The sequence below is a fragment of the Loxodonta africana genome, chromosome X (assembly GCF_030014295.1).
Source record: "Loxodonta africana isolate mLoxAfr1 chromosome X, mLoxAfr1.hap2, whole genome shotgun sequence".
Taxonomy (NCBI): Eukaryota; Metazoa; Chordata; class Mammalia; order Proboscidea; family Elephantidae; genus Loxodonta; species Loxodonta africana.
The window spans coordinates 153815166-153832404 of NC_087369.1; the positions used below are offsets into that span (position 1 = coordinate 153815166).

The following is a 17239-nucleotide window of genomic DNA, read 5'->3' on the forward strand; positions in this document are numbered from 1 at the left end:
ACTGCCCAATGGATTTAAATATTTTCTAAAGAATGTTATTAACCTAACCCATGTGTGGAAACACAGATACATTCTACTTAATGGACAAGAAAGGTGGATTGACATGGTATGAACAGTTGACTGTGCAGAACTTCTCAGGGACATTTTAGTTTGTCTTTTAACCAAGAAGTTGGTTTCTCTGCTCTCCACAAAAAGAGACACCCGGGCAGGTAAAACATCTGCTGTGGACATGCATCTTTCATTTGTCTCTGAAATCTCTATTCTATGCTGGCTTTGGTGAGAAGCACACAAACTTCCCCACTCGGCCACCTGGGAAACTGAGATGTGAAGCACCAACAACCTGTGTGACACAAAAGCTGAAATCAAAGGGAAAGAAGAGACTCCATGTGGATAAGCAAGCATCGGCAGTGTAAAAACCCTCCCAGGCATGCACTGCAAATTTTTCACAGCTGGCATTTCCCAGAGCCCTGAGTTTTCAGGGAGCTCCCCGCAAATTCTCAGCAGAGGGGAAGGTAGGGGCAATAAGCCTATTTCCAAAGCTCTTTTCCAACAGACTCCAGATTTCATGCATTCAAACGGCACTTGAAAATATCAGTCAACTTGTCATCTTTTTAGGAGCCTTCCAAATGGGTCACCTTTCAAAGAAATAATTGGAGGCTGGCTGAAAAAACAGCAGGCACTAGATGAATGCTTCTATGAATGAGTAAGTGAAATGAGTGAATGTGTGAAGGTGTGAACGAAAAGCCTACAAACTCCAGAGTCTAAATCTGTAAATGACCAGAAAAGCACATTTCCTGAGGGAGCTATTTCATCTCAATTTGAAATACGAATTTCTGGCCACAGAGAATGTATATAATGTATTGTCCCATTCAGTCAATTCTCATTTATAAAAGTACTTTTCCAGACAAAACCCATCGGACGGAAAAATCTTTGATAACTTTTTATCCTCTGCCTGAGCATCTGTTTGGTTCAAATGAGAAACCCAGACCATGCTAACTTTGGCCCAGTGTCGATCTCTGACCATTAAAATCCATAAACCCTAGGTGGACTTGACAGGAACCCCAAATAGGAAGGTGAATAAGTCTTCTCACTGAGAGGACTCGTGATTTACCTCCTTAGAGAAAAAGCAAATCTATGGCTTCCCTAAGCGACATAGAATTTTATTATTTTGCTTCAAGTTGGTAAATATTTAAAATATATGGATAGTAAAACAGCAACAGCAATGACGTCAACTATGTGGGTATTTATTTTACTTCCTGACTACAAGTTCCATAGGGCTGTTATGAAAATCTAAGCATGCTTTGGGCAAATATAAAAATATTTTATCTCAGTCTCTAATATGGAAACTTTCATGATTTGCCATAAACCACACCACAAGACATACCTCTTCCCTCTACATTCTGAAATGGACTGTCCATGGCTTTGATATTGATGGCATTTTGGTGACTATAAAAATACTCTGTAAACTGTGAAAAGGTTATCCAAGTATTAATTGTCCTTGTTGCTACTGTTCTTATGCTTAATGCCAATAAACCCACTGCCCTTGAGTCAATTTCGACTCATAGTGACCCTATAGGACAGAGTAGAACTTCTTCATAGGGTTTCCAAGGAGCAGCTGGTGGATTCAAACTGCCGACCTTTTTGGTTAGCAGCCGAGCTCTTAGCCATTGCACTACCAGGGCTCCTGAATGTCATTAGTGGAATTAAAGTTTACTAAAGGAGAATTGGGGAAACCCTCGTGGTGTAGTGGTTAAGTGCTACTGCTGCTAAGCAAAAGGTCGGCAGTTCGGATCCACCAGGCCCTCCTTGGCAACTCTACGGGGCAGTTCTACTCTGTCCTCTAGGGTCGCTATGAGTCGGAATCAACTCGACGGCAGTGGGTTTTGGTTTGGTAAAGGAGAATTGGAGTCCCTTTGCCCCTACCCTTCTCAGAGATTAGCCATGACCTAACATCTTTGAGAGTGCTTTCTTTTTAAAACATTCAGGTCAAACTATTTTCTTGAAGCTTTAGCTTAAATGCTCCTCTGTTTCCGACAGGAGTGATTAGAGTTCAGTGATAAAATGATGAACAGGGTAACAAAGTTCCTTGACTATATCTATCTGTACTTAGAAATGATAGATAATATTGACCCCTGACTTCTTTCCAGGGGTACTGTAGGTCAAGGAAGGTAGTGTAAGAAAAGATCTCCAAACTTTCTGGAACAGAGAGATTCAATCAATTTAAGGCAACTAACACCTAACCCAATTTGTCTCTATTCTCATCCCCCAGTAAACATGGAGGATGAGGGATTGATGAGAATGTTCGTGCAAATGCTTGAACATGTTAGATTAGATTTTGCTGCAGTGTAGCATGGACCAAAGTCTAATGGAGAAAATATGGCAATGAAAACCTTTACACATCAAAATACTTGTCAATGTTCAACTAGGGGCCAAATTATTTGAGCAGCATTTGACAAAATGCCCTTAACAAAACTAACATTTAACACAGTCTCTTAAAAATCATCATAAGAAGATGAGAGAATCATCTTATCTAATGTCCCATTCAAGAAAAAAACTCATAATATGCTCAGTCTATGTGCAAATAGCAAGAATGATAGAAATTCCATTAAAAACCCTAGTATTCCATTACTGAAAACTCAGCCTTCCCTTTCATGCTAAAAGCACTCACCAAGTTAGGAATAGAAGGGAACTTCCCCAACCTGATAAAGGACATCTATGAAAACCCCACAGATAACATTATACTTAATGGTGCAAGAGTAAATGCTTTCTTTCTTAGTTATCTAGTGCTGCTATAACAGAAATACAAGTGGATGGCTTTAACAAACAGAAATTTATTGTCTCACAGTTTGGGAGGCTAGAAGTCTGAATTCAGGGTGCCCGCTCCGTGGAAAGGCTTTCTCTCTGTGTCAGCTCTGGGGGAAGGTCCTTGTCATCAATCTTCCCCTAAGTCTAGGAGTTTCTTGGCACAAGGACTTCAGGTCCAAAGGATACGCTCCACTCATGGGTCTTCTTTCTTGGAGGTAGGAGGCCCTCCTCTTTGCTCACTTCTCTCTTTTATATCTCAAAAGAGATTGATTCAAGGTACAACCTAATAATGTAGATTGTGTCCTGCCTCATTAACATCATAGAGGTTAGGATTTACAACACATAGGATTATCAGATCACAATATAGAGGACAACAACGCAATACTGAGAATCATGGCCTAGCCAAGTTGACACACATTTTAGGGGAACACAATTCAATCCAGAACACTTTCCCTTTAAGATCAGAAAGAAAACAAGGATGTCCTCTCTTGCCACTTCTTTTCAACACTGAACTGCAGGCTCTAGCCAGGGCGTTAGGGGATAAAAAGGCATCCAGATTGGAAAGGAAGAAGCAAAACTACCTCTATTTGCAAATAACCCAAAACTCGTTGCTGTCGAGTCAATTCCAACTCATAGCAACACTATAGGACAGAGTAGAACTGCCCCATGGGGTTTCCAATGCTGTAAATCTTTACAGAAGCAGACTGACATATCTTTCTCCTGTGGAGCAGCTAGTGGGTTCGAACTGCTGACCTTCCAGTTAGCAGCTGAGTGTTTAACCACTGTGCCACCAGTGTTCTCTATTTGCTCATGGCATGATCTTATATCTAGAAAATCCTACAGAATCCACTTTAAAAAATATATAACTATTAAACGAATTCAACAAGCTTGCGGGTATCAAGATCAATATATAAAAATCAATTGTACTTTTATACACTTGTAACACACAAACTGAAAATGAAATTAAGAAAACAGTTCCACTCAAAATAAAATCAAAAAGAATAAAAGTACTTCAGAATAAATTTACCGCTACCCTACCTCTCCATCAACTGTGCTGAGTCAACAGGTTTTCATTAATCATGTTCCTTCTCAGAAGCCTATAATGTCCCCGACTTGAGTATATCAAATGCGTAATAATGTTCATAATACTAATTGCCATTTATTGTTTATTATTTTCTAGGCATTTTGATAATCACTTTCCATATAAGTTATTTCATCTTTTTAAACATGTTTCCAAATCTACAAAAAGAAGGTGTTATCATCTATTTCATAGGCCTAGTGTAAAATTAAATGAGCAGATGGATACATATTCCCAAAAAAGTCAAATAAGGCACAACATGTTCAACCCCTGAAATTCAGAACTGATCCTGAGTTCCATAGACTTGCTCTGATTTCATTCAGACCCCTGGGTGTAAAATAATTCCAAACCAAAAAAAAAAAAAAAAAAGCAAACCTGTTGCTATCAAGTCAATTCTGACTCATAACACACCTATAGGGCAGAGTAGAACTGCCCCATCTGATTTCCAAGGAGCAGGTGGTGGACTCGAACTGCCAACCTTTTGATTAGCAGCTGAGCTCTTAACCACCGCGTCACCAGGGCTCCAAAGTAATTCCATGAACTTGTATATTTCTTTATATATCTTCCAGTGTCTTTTGCACTCACTATGTAATTTTGTCCTTACAACGCTCACGTGTAGCACTTAGGGCAGGGATTATTGTTCATCATTTCACTAGCAGGAAGAGGTTAATGGACTTGTTAAAATCACATAACAAGCTTGTGACAGAGCCAAGGCTAGAACCCAGAACTCCCTACAGGCTGCTTGCATTTTTGTATTGGGATCATTTGTAATAGTCTCATATTCTAAAACGTGTGTCATTCATTGTTTTTAGGTGCCTTTGAGTCATTTTTGACTCACAGCATTCCCATGTGATGCAGGAGAACTGCCCCCAAAGGGTTTTCTTTGCTGTAATCTTTACATGAGCAGATCGCCAGGTCTTTCTCCTGAGAAGCTGTTGTGTGGCTTTCGGCTGCCAACCTGATGAGCACATTTGGTACAAGTCTCTTGTGTCAAACTCAGAAAAAAGTTTTTGAAGTTAAATCCCACTGCTTGGCTTCTGTTTGCTTAGAACACTTTTTTTTCTGTTGTTTTTAAGCCGTCAAAGTTTCTCCATTCATGTTGAGGAAGCGTTCTACCTTTTCCCCACTGTTTACAATTTGTGTGTCATTACGGGTCTGGAAGTTCCAAGTGAAATTCAGCGCCAAGCCTGCCAACTTCTTAACAATGCCCAGTGTGGCATGTTTGGGGGTTTGCAAGAAATAGTTTTTAATTGCTCAACTTTGAGCAGTGCACTGAAGCTAATCATGCCCCCAGGGCCTGGAGGAATCTCTGAGTTACAAAGCTATTAGAAGTGTTCTGTTTATCTGGGACAAGCCCAATGTAACACAGGTGGGAAGAACAATTTTCCAACTTAAGATGGATATATTTTTCAACATTGGGACAAATTTCCTTAGAAATCTGTTTAATGGCTATTATGAGATGTTTAGCTGGTCAGTCATCTCCAGTACCTTATCTCCCTTTCTCTCTGCTTTCTACTAATCCATGGCTCATGTATACTTCATAAGAAAAGGGGTAGAAAGGAACAAGGCAGAGTTGTCACTTGCTACATTAGGATTATGAATTTGTGCATAACTCCAGATGGACACCCAAGGACTGTGACAAGTAATTGCCTAAACCGCAGTTATCCCTTTTATAGTCAATGCACACTGTCTCCTTTGCTCATGCTCTGATTGAAGATTTTTCAAGAGTGGATCAGAAGCAGTTATTGAATTGGTGTGCTACTATTCACAGTCTTGCCAAATGAGAGAAATAAATACATTCTCACAGCTCAGTTCCCAACTCCTGCCTCTCTCCCTTTGCCCACAGTAACTCATGCTATTCAGTATCCTAAGGCCTTTGTCTGACTGTTAGGATACATCCCTAAACTAAGCTACAGAATCCATAAATGTTTCCTTTTTCGCCTTAACCCAGGTCTGCCATGCCACCCTTTTACTAGGCTATAATAAGATAACTTCCTGAGTTCTCTTTCACACACAAGATGTTTACGACCCTCCATGAAAAGGACTTCTTTGAGTAGGAATCATTTCGCGAGAATCAAGAATGGGCCTCAGAGATGGTCTATACAGCAAAAGAAGCTGAGGCCCAGAACGTGGAAATGACTTGCCCAAAGTCAATCAGCTTGTGAGGTGTACACCTTCTTCTCAGGTTCTTCCTGTCACCAATGGCACAAATTTTAATAAATAACATACTTGGCATGCATTCAGTGGTCATGAGGCTAGCTGAAGCTAAATTACTCTCATAGGATCTGATTGCATATTCTAGATATTATACCTACTGCAGTCGACTAGATTCCGACTCATAGTGACCCTATAGGACAGAGAAGAACTCTCCCATAGGGTTTCCTAGGCTGCGAATCTTCACAGAAGCAGACCACTACATCTTTCTCCCATGAAACAGCTGGTGGGTTCCAGCCACTGACCTTTCAGTTAGCATCCGAACACTTAACCACTGAGCTACCGTGCTGTAATAAGCAGTGAAACAAGCCTCAGCTAAAGAAGGTGTCTTAATGTGGTATTCATATCATGTCACCAAGGACCTGGCCAAAATCTTGCTGAGTACCAAGTCTGAGACCTTTGCTTTCAAAGCAAGCATCAAGCAAAAGACAATATGAATAATTTCTTCAAAAAGCATTGATCTGGAAGTAAGAAAATCTGTGTTTTTGATCCATCTCCATTTCTAATTAATGGTATGACCTTTAATCAATTCACTTTATTTCTTTAGGTTTCAGTTTTCTTATCTATAAAATATAGGTACCAATTTATGTGAAACCTTTTGGAAAGGTAAAAATAGCTAGCATGCTAATATGTATTGAGACTTACCATGTGCCAGGCACTGCTCTAAGCATTTTACATGTATTTACTAATTTCATAAATAAGGAAAATTAGATCCAGATTTCCTGGGTTACTTGTCCAAGGTCACAGAGCTAGTAAGCCCCTGAATACAAGCTTAACCACTACACTGGACTGCCTCTCACTCATGTGTATATATATATATATATATATATATATATATATATATATATATATATATATATATATATATACTGCCACTACCACAAAAATTGTTAAAGAAGTAGAAAAATAATTCTCTTTCCTTGGGTTACCTATGAGGTAGTTGAAGACTCAGATAACATAGAAACACAAAGAACCAGAGACCTAAGATGAGCCATGAAAGATGAATTGTGTAGGATTTAGCTTTCAAAGTTGGTAGAACAACCAGAGCATCACTGAAGAGTGAGAATGAGCAGAGGGTATTCATGGAACTGAAGAATGAAGAAATTAACCACGGGAGACAGAAGTAGACAGTCCTATACTGTTATAGCACAGTGTAGTTTGCCTGTGTAGCACTTTTCACTGGTGCACGTTTGCATTCTTGATTGTTTAGTTAATGTCAGTTTCTCCCACCAGACAATAAGCTCCATGAAAGCAAGAACCGTATCTGGATTGTCTGGCACCATTGTATCCTCAGTGGCTGACATTGCCTGACACACCGTGGGTGCTCATTAAATATTTGTCGAATACATATATTCATGTGAGAATGAATGACTGAATGTTAAATGTAGATGACGGACTGCCATAGTCAGATGAAGGAATATAGATTTGATACAGCTGAAAAGCAAGCCCATGGAGGGTGTTTGAATAGGCTGGGGCAGCGCAAGTGGGAATGGAAAGGCAAACATAAGGGCTATTTCAGCATGGGAATCAATAACACATATACTCTCTCCTACACACTCTCTGTCCCAGCCATCCCCTGACAGACATTTCTCTACCAGCTGCAGACTCTGTCAAGACACCAATTTAATACATAAAAAATGTGACGAACCTATGAACTAAAATAAACAAGAATTATTTCTTTGTTCTCTGGAAAGCCCAGCAGTGGTATATAAATATCCCATGGTCTCGAAGGTCTCCTTTCTCTTTCTTTCTTTGTTTTCCCTGCACAAAATGCCACTTTAGTTTTTTGTTTTTTTCAAACAGCTCTGGTTTGGCAAAATTTAATTGCCTGTTTGGGATGAGGTCCCCGAAGCTCTTAGAAGTTAATTATTTCTTCCTGGTGAAGATCGGAAACTTTGAACTCTACTCATGAGATAAATGTCCTGGTAGCACTTTGGAAGTTCAACTTATTTAAGTTACTGAGCAGCTCATCAACTTACTCCCTGCATTTGGAATTGAATCAGGAAGAGAATTGGAGCCCAGACATCATGAGTATGTCGAGAACGCGGAATTTATAGATTCAGTTCAGAATAAAACATGCTCCCAGAGATAGAGCTCTGGTGACAGCTTCCAGATAAACATATAGATGGATGAATTTGAGCCTAGTTGGGGAGCAGAGAAGATGTGGCATAATTTCTACAAAACAAATTGCTCAAGGAAAGGAAGGTTCTAATTAGCCAAATTTTCTAGATAAGTGAGGGGTAACCAAAAGGCTTTTTTGGTTTCAACTGCAATAAAATCCTTTTTGAAATGCCTTGGTCCATTTGCCAGCCTTAGCAGTTAGAGTGACTGCCATTAGATCTTTTTGCTGACCAAGGGATGCACAGAGCCTTGGAGGCATCAGGTTGTAATTACTCTCCAGTACTGAGATTAAGGAAGTGGAAAAAGAGTAGGAAACTGGGTAGGGTATGTACAGAGCCCAGAACATCTCCTGGAAGTCATTCAATTTAGTTTAAAGCACTGGGTGTAGCATGCTTATTATCATTCACCACTTTTTAAAGAAAGCAACAACTTGACTTAGCTAGATTTCAGTTCATGGAGATAAGAGATAAATATTGCCAAGAGGCAAAATATGTCTGAACTAGCAGATTGCAAATTGAAATAACCTAAGTGTCTTCATGCAAAGCATTAAAATGACCTCAATACCCCATGTGTTATAACGATTTTAAGGGGAGACTGAATATGTATGTACGTGGGTCAAACGTCAGTGAAAGAAATGTATGCCTAAGAAATTAACTAATTTAATTGGATATCCTCACCAAGGGCTACAGACCAAATGGTTTGGCAATTGAGATTTGACTTAACCTAGAAGAATCCTCTTTCATCGTAGATTTCCAGGCATTTTGGAGTTTGAGCAAAGCTGGGAAGGTGTTTAAAATCTTGCCAGGAGAGTCTACGATGAGATTGTCCTAGTTCCAAACGTGACAACTCTTGGAGAATTGTTCTTTTGGGCAGTCTCATCCTGCTCTATCTACTGGTATTTGAGAAGGACTTCCAATGGTGGTGAGTAGGTAACAGGACTGTGCTTTAATTTCTTTCCTTTTCTCCCTTTCTTGAGTCTCTAACCATCTCTCTGTCATGGGGTATCTCCAGAAAGGCAAGGGGCAGCCGTTAGTTGAGAGGGAGGCCGTATAAATAATATCAGGTGACAGGACTAAGATGGGAAACAGGCTGTACCCAGTTTACCAGGAATCATGTAATGGCAATTCTAGGATGGGTCAATCAGCAATCTTGGGAGGGCAGAGCCCAGACTAAATGAAAAATAGGCTCCTTAATTTAGATGCTGAGTAGCCTTTAAGTGTGAGAAGGAAATGATCAATTTTAGTTCCAATTTTAGTCCAAATATAGTACTAACGGAGCCAAGGTCATGAGTTCAGTCCCTATCTCTATCAGTAAGTCTAACATAACTTTAAAAAAGTCTGTCCCACAGCCATAGATTTAGTCAAACAGCTCATCAATTTATTCTACTGGACTCCTAAGGGACTGAGAGATAGACTTTTTGTAAACTCTCCCTCAATATTGGAGAAACAAAATACATTCTGTGGCTTGTTAGGAATGATAGTTTCACATGAGGAGAGCAAACATCTATTAATCAATATTTAATATTTAACATAAAAATCAATACACTTTATAGAGTTCTAAGACCAACAGAGATCTTTAAATGGCACAATAATCAGCTGTCCGTCTCTGTATAGAACCAGTTCATCCTCCCAACTTCAGTCTGATATTCCACTGTGAATGGCCCATGTGTAGATAATTGGGAGTTAAATATAGAACATTCGGAAATGTTTAAGGTATGACTATGATAACTTAAAATTTAAGACTTCAGAGCATTTTTTCATATAGTCATTTGACACTCATCTTTTGTACATTTTCCTTCTTTAGAGATTATTATCTCAATTTTCACGTGGAAAGATGAAGGTACTTCAAGGCAAAACCTCTTTCTCAGGTTCCCACGATAAGTGAAGGCAAACCCACCATTAGGTATCTCAAGCTCTGAGGACAGCCCTATGAAGGCAGGACCCCTCCATCCCTTACATTTGTTTGCCACTCCACAAGTGGCATACACCTCCATATTCATGGGTTTACCATTGTTGTGTAGTTAGCCTGTCTGAGACGTTAAGCAAGTTAAAGAATTAGACAAAAAGATAGGTCACTTGGTGACCAGGACAGGAAAGGGGGGAGTTATGGAATCTTCCTTGCTGTAGACTTTTAAGGACCAAGTGAGCCTCCCATCTCAGAGATGGTTAGAGAAACCCTATCCCTTGACAAAATCCCATGTCTAGCCCACATACCTCTCCAATAAACAAGGAAAATGTAGTAGATTCCCTGTGATGTGGGGAGCATTGAGATTTTTGTTTTGTTTTCATTTTAGCTGAGGTAAATCAGAGAACTCTGGTACGTTAACTCTAGAAGGTCTCTTAGAGTTCACTTACTTTAACTAATTTGAAAATGAGCACTTAAGCCACATGAGGGGGAAAAACGTGTTCACAGACACCTAGCCAGTGAGTAGCAGAAGTTTCGGGGAGGGAATTAGAGAGGGGAGAGTGAGTCTCGGTGAGGAGCACATATGCATTAAGGGATTCTTGGCATATAAACAGCAATGTCAAGAGAAGAGACAAATGGAAAAAGAGGCTGTCTTTGAATAAGGAATGGCTAAAGAACTTCATTCACCAGTTCATTCAGGAAATACTGAGCACCTCCCATGTGCCAGGCAGTATTCTAGGTTATGAGTATACAGTAATGAGCGAAACAAACAAAATTCCCTCCCCTCACTGAGCTTACCTTGTAGTTAGGAGAGTTAATCAGTAAACATAATTATTAATGAGCTACAAGGCTCATTATATACAACTCGTACAGAGTCCTAGATAGTAATAATTCTAAGAAGGAAAATAAATCAGAAAAGGGGAATATAAAATGTCAGGGGATGGAGATACATTTTTAGACAGGGTAGCCCAGAATAGACTCATTGAGAAGGTGCCTTGTGAATAAAGACTTGAGGGAGGCGAGAGGGTAAGTCACGCAAAGATCTAGGGGGAAAGTGTTCATTAACATGAAGCAGCAAGATCAAAGTCTCTGCAAAAGAGGTATGCTTTGTGTGTTTGAGGAACATTGAATAGGCCAGTGTGACTAGAGCAGAGTGAGCCAAGGGGAGGGTAGTAGGAACTGCAGTCAGAGAAGTAACGGGGAAGCAAAGCATGTAGGGCCTTGTAGCTCATAAGAAGGAGACTGGTGCTTAATGAGGTTGAAATGGGAAGCTCTTGAAATTTTTTTAATGGAAGAGTAACCTGATCTGACTTACAATTTAACTTAATCACTAGAACTGAACGGGGGCAAGGCCAGAAACAAGGAAACCAATAAAGAAGTTACTGACAAAACCCAGGTGAGTAATGACAATGACAAAGGGATATCAATTCGGGTGGCAAGAGAAGTAGATTCTGAATAATATCCATTACTGACTGAGACTTGCTATATTCAGCTATTTATTTTATATCTATTGAATTCTTGTGATGTCCTAGGCACTGTTCTAGGTGCTAGGGATATACCAGTAAACAAAACACACAAAGTCCCCTTCCTCAATAAATTTACATTTGAGTGGGAAATAAATAATAAATAAGCAATCAAATAGTTAATGTAATTTCATATGTTGGAATGTGCTATAAGGAAAAGTAAGGCAAGTTGAACAGCTAGAAAGTGGTCAGGATTGGAGAGCCTTATCAGGTAGGCTTGTCACTGACACCCTCTCCTTACCACCCACACTTTTAGAAACATCATATTAGATTTTCACACTCCTAACAGAGGCTTCCCCCACCTCTGTCAGTTTGTCATACTGTGGGGGCTTGTGTGTTGCTGGGATGCTGGAGGCTATGCTACCGGTATTCAGATACCAGCAGGGTCACCCATGGAGGACAGGTTTCAGCTGAGCTTCCAGACTAAGACAGACTAGGAAGAAGGACCCGGCAGTCTACTTCTGAAAAACATTAGCCAGTGAAAACCTTATGAATAGCACCAGAACATTGTCTGATATAGTGCTGGAAGATGAGGCCCCCCAGGTTGGAAGGCATTCAAAAGATGATGGGGGAAAAGCTACCTCCTCAAAGTAGAGTCGACCTTAATGATGTGGATGGAGTAAAGCTTTCGGGACCTTCATTTGCTGATGTGGCACGACTCAAAATGAGAAGAAACAGCTGCAAACATCCATTAATAATCGGAACCTGGAATGTATGAAGTATGAGACCAGAGGCCAGTGCCGTCGATTATGAATCTAGGAAAATTGGAAATAGTCGAAAATGAAATGGAACGCATAAACATCGATATCCTAGGCATTAGTGAGCTGAAATGGACTGGTATTTGCCATTTTGAATTGGACAATCACATCATCTACTGTGCTGGGAATGACAACTCGAAGAGGAATGGTGTTGCATTCATCGTCAAAAAGAAAATTTCAAGATCTATCCTGAGGTACAATGCTGTCAGTGATAGGATACTATCCATACGCCTACAAGGAAGACCAGTTAGTATGACTATTATTCAAATATACGCACCAACCACTAGGGCCAAAGATGAAGAAATAGAAGATTTTTATTAGCTGCTGCAGTCTGAAATTGATCAAACATGCAATCAAGATGCATTGGTAATTACTGGCAATTGGAATGCAAAAGTTGGAAACAAAGAAGAAGGATCAGTAGTTGGAAAATATGGCCTTGGTGCTGGAAACAATGCCGGAGATTGAATGATAGAATTTTGCAAGACCAACGACTTCTTCATTGCAAATACCTTCTTTCACCAACATAAACGGCGACTGTACACATGGACCTTGCCAGATGGAACACACAGGAATAAAATTGACTACATCTGTGGAAAGAGATGATGGAAAAGCTCAATATCATCAGTCGGAACAAGGCCAGGGGCCGACTGTGGAACAGACCATCATTTGCTCATATGCAAGTTCAAGCTGAAACTGAAGAAAATCAGAGCAAGTCCACGAGAGCCAAATTATGATCTTGAGTATATCCCACCTGAATTTAGAGACCATCTCAAGAATAGATTTGACTCATTGAACACTAGTGACCGAAGACCAGATGAGTTGTGGAATGACATCAAGGACATCATCCATGAAGAAAGCAAGAGGTCACTGAAAAGACAGGAAAGAAAGAAAAGACCAAGATGGATGTCAGAGGAGACTCTGAAACTTGCTCTTGAGCATCGAGCAGCTAAAGCAAAAGGAAGAATTGATAAAGTAAAAGAACTGAACAGAAGATTTCAAAGGACCTCTCGAGAAGACAAAATAAAGTATTATAATGACATGTGCAAAAAGCTGGAGATAGAAAACCAAAAGGGAAGAACACACTCGGCGTTTCTCAAGCTGAAAGAAATGAAGAAAAAATTCAAGCCTCGAGTTGCAATAGTGAAGGATTCCAAGATGAAAATATTAAATGATGCAGGAAGCATCAAAAGAAGATGGAAGGAATACACAGAGTCATTATACCAAAAAGAATTAGTCGATATTCAACCATTTCAAGGGGTGACATATGATCAGGAACCGATGGTACTGAAGGAAGAAGTCCAAGCTGCTCTGAAGGCACTGGCGAAAAACTAGGCTCCAGGAATTGATGGAATATCAATTGAGATGTTTCAACAAACAGATGCAGCGCTGGAGGTGCTCACTCGTCTATGCCAAGAAATATGGAAGACAGCTTCCTGGCCAACTGATTGGAAGAGATCCATATTTATGCCTATTCCCAAGAAAGGTGATCCAACTGAATGTGGAAATTATAGAACAATATCATTAATATCACATGCAAGCAAAATTCTGCTGAAGATCATTCAAAAACGGCTGCAGTGGTATATCGACAGGGAACTGCCAGAAATTCAGGCCGGTTTCAGAAGAGGACGTGGAACCAGGGATATCATTGCTGATGTCAGATGGATCCTGGCTGAAACCAGAGAATGCCAGAAGGATGTTTACCTGTGTTTTATTGATTATACAAAGGCATTTGACTGTGTGGATCATAAGAAACTATGGATAACATTAGGAAGAATGGGAATTCCAGAACACTTAATTGTGCTCATGAGGAACCTTTACATAGATCAAGAGGCAGTTGTTCGGACAGAACAAGAGGATACTGATTGGTTTAAAGTCAAGAAAGGTGTGCATCAGGGTTGCATTCTTTCACCATACCTATTTAATCTGTATGCTGAACAAATAATATGAGAAGCTGGACTATATGAAGAAGAACGGGGCATCAGGATCGGAGGAAGACTCTTTAACAACCTGTGTTATGTAGATGACACAATCTTGCATGCTGAAAGTGAAGAGGACTTGAAACACTCACTAATGAAGGTCAAAGATCACAGCCTTCAGTATGGATTACACCTCAACGTACAGAAAACAAAAATCCTCACAAGTGGACCAATGAGCAACATCATGATAAATGGAGAAAAGGTTGAAGTTGTCAAGGATTTCATTTTACTTGGATCTACAATCAACACCCATGGGCAAAGATATGCGTTGGGCAAATCTGCTGCAAAGGACCTCTTTAAAGTGTTGAAGAGCAAAGATGTCACCCTGAAGACTAAGGTGTGCCTGACCCAAGCCATGGTGTTTTCAATTGCATCATATGCATGTGAAAGCTGGACAATGAATAAGGAAGACTGAAGAAGAGTTGACGCCTTTGAATTGTGGTTTTGGTGAAGAATATTGAATATACCACGGACTGCCAAAAGAACAAACAAATCTGTTTTAGAAGAAGTACAGCCAGAATGCTCCTTAGAAGCAAGGATGGCGAGACTGCCTCTTAAATACTTTGGACATGTTGTCAGGAGGGATCGGTCCCTGGAGAAGGACATCATGCTTGGCAGAGTACAGGGTCATCAAAAAAGAGGAAGATCCTAAACGAGGTGGATTGACACAGTGGCTGCAACAATCGGCTCAAGCATAACAACAATTGTGAGGATGGTGCAGGACCGGGCAGTGTTTCGTTCTGTTGTGCGTAGGGTCGCTATGAGTCGGAACCGACTCAACGGCACCTGACAACAACGACAACAACAGAGGCTTAGCAACCACAACACGAAACCACAGAAGAAGCTGGAAATGTAATTTCAACAGGGAATATTAGTAGAGGGCTCCCACAGATCACAAGGACTCCATGAACTACTCTATATAATAATATGCAGTACGTATGGGCACTGTGGGAAAATGGAGGCAAATACAAAAAAGACACAAAAAAGGCAACATTTTAGCTACATCATCTCGTCTACCACAAGGTATCCTCTTGATAAAAAAAAAGAGATCAGTAACGCAAGCTGACTGATGCTCAACTATGTCTATGTATCAGGTTTACCCTGGAAAATGGAGAACAAGTGAGAGAGCCAGGAAGATGGCCTCCCTTTCCTCTCTTCTTAGTTGGGAAAATTATCCAAGAAGGCATCTGGCAGAGGAGAAATGGAGAACTTTTTATATACGTATTTTCAAAAGAACAGAGAACTAAGTGTTTTCCTGGGGGAGGGGGGCAGATTTTAAGCTTTACCTCTGTTCCCATTACAGATATTCCATTTATGCTCTGTGTCGTTTGAAAAGGACAAAGATAATGATCCTGGACATCCTAATTCTTTTCACTTTTGTCATGTGCTCCATCTTTATTCTCATTCTTGCAGGTAAAATTAGGCAGCTGCATTTGGCACCCATCCAATGAATAGTGACATGTGGGAAGGATGGCCATGGACAATGCTACAGCAATGACTGAATTTCTTCTTATTGGCATTTCTAACTATCCTGAATGGAGAGTCACGTTTTTCACATTGGTGCTGATAACTTACCTCAGCACCTTGTTGGGGAATGGACTTATCATCTTTCTTGTCCACTTTGACCCCCACCTCCACACTCCAATGTATTTCTTCCTTAGTAACTTGTCTTTCTTAGACCTTTGCTATGGAACAGTCTCCATGCCCCAAGCCTTGGTGCACTGTTTCTCTACTCATCCCTACCTCTCTTACCTATGACGTCTGACCCAAATGAGTGTCTCTTTGGTCTTGGCCACAGCAGAGTGTCTCCCACTGGCCATCATGGCCTATGACCGTGTGGTTGCTATCAGCAATCCCCTGCGCTATTCTGTGGTCATGAATGGTCCAGTGTGTGCCTGGCTGGCTGCTATGTCATGGGGGGCATCACTGGTGCTCACTGCCATGCTCATCTTATCCTTGCGACTTCGCTTCTGTGAGGCTAATGTCATCAACCATTTTGTCTGCGAGATCCTCTCCCTCCTTAAGCTGGCCTGTTCTGATACCAGTCTCAATGAGCTTATGATCCTCATCACTGGTATCTTCACCCTGCTTCTACCCTTTGGGTTTGTTCTCCTCTCCTATATTCAAATTGCTGCTGCTGTCCTGAAGATTCGCACAGCCCAGGGTAGGTTCAAAGCCTTTTCCACCTGCGGGTCTCACCTGACTGTGGTGACAATATTCTATGGGGCAGCGATCTCCATGTATATGAAACCTCAGTCAAAGTCCTCACCAGACCAGGACAAGTTTATCTCAGTGTTCTATGGGGCTTTGACACCCATGTTGAACCCCCTGATATACAGCCTGAGGAACAAGGATGTTAAAGGGGCAATAAAGAAAGTTATGGCAAAAAGGGCACAGACCACCTTTGCTTCTAAACTTCTAAAATATCACTCAGCTATGTCTTCATCACGTTGAAAATTGTTTAAAGGAGCTGACTTTACCCTTAGAAGAGTAGGTGAATGGCGTATGAGAACCCTCAGGAAGTGTTCCCACCCCAAAATATTATCCCTACTGAGACCTGAATTTCCATTGTTGTTGTTGTTAGATGCCATCGAGTCAGTTCCAACTCATAACAACTGTCTTAGTCATCTAGTGCTGCTATGAAAGAAATACCACAAGTGGATGGCTTTAACAAAGAGAAATTTATTTCTTCACAGTAAAGTAGGCTAAAAGTCTAAATTCAGGGCATCAGCTCCAGGGCAAGGCTTTCTCTCTCTTGGCCTTCTCATCAATGTTCCCCTGGACTAGGAACTTCTTCACGCAGGGACCTCGGGTCCAAAAGAAACGCTCTCCTCCCAGCACTGTTTTCTTGGTGGTATG

At 40.6% G+C, this 17239-nt stretch overlaps 1 protein-coding gene across 1 annotated transcript; it reads left to right on the top strand.

Moving 5' to 3' along the window:
- Positions 1–14039: 14039 nt before the first annotated feature.
- Positions 14040–16834, top strand: LOC100669050 (olfactory receptor 13H1). The gene is given in 1 exon segment (XM_010600430.3): positions 14040–16834. A coding segment is annotated over 1 exon segment (984 nt). The 5' UTR covers positions 14040–15850.
- The last annotated feature ends 405 nt before the right edge of the window (positions 16835–17239 follow it).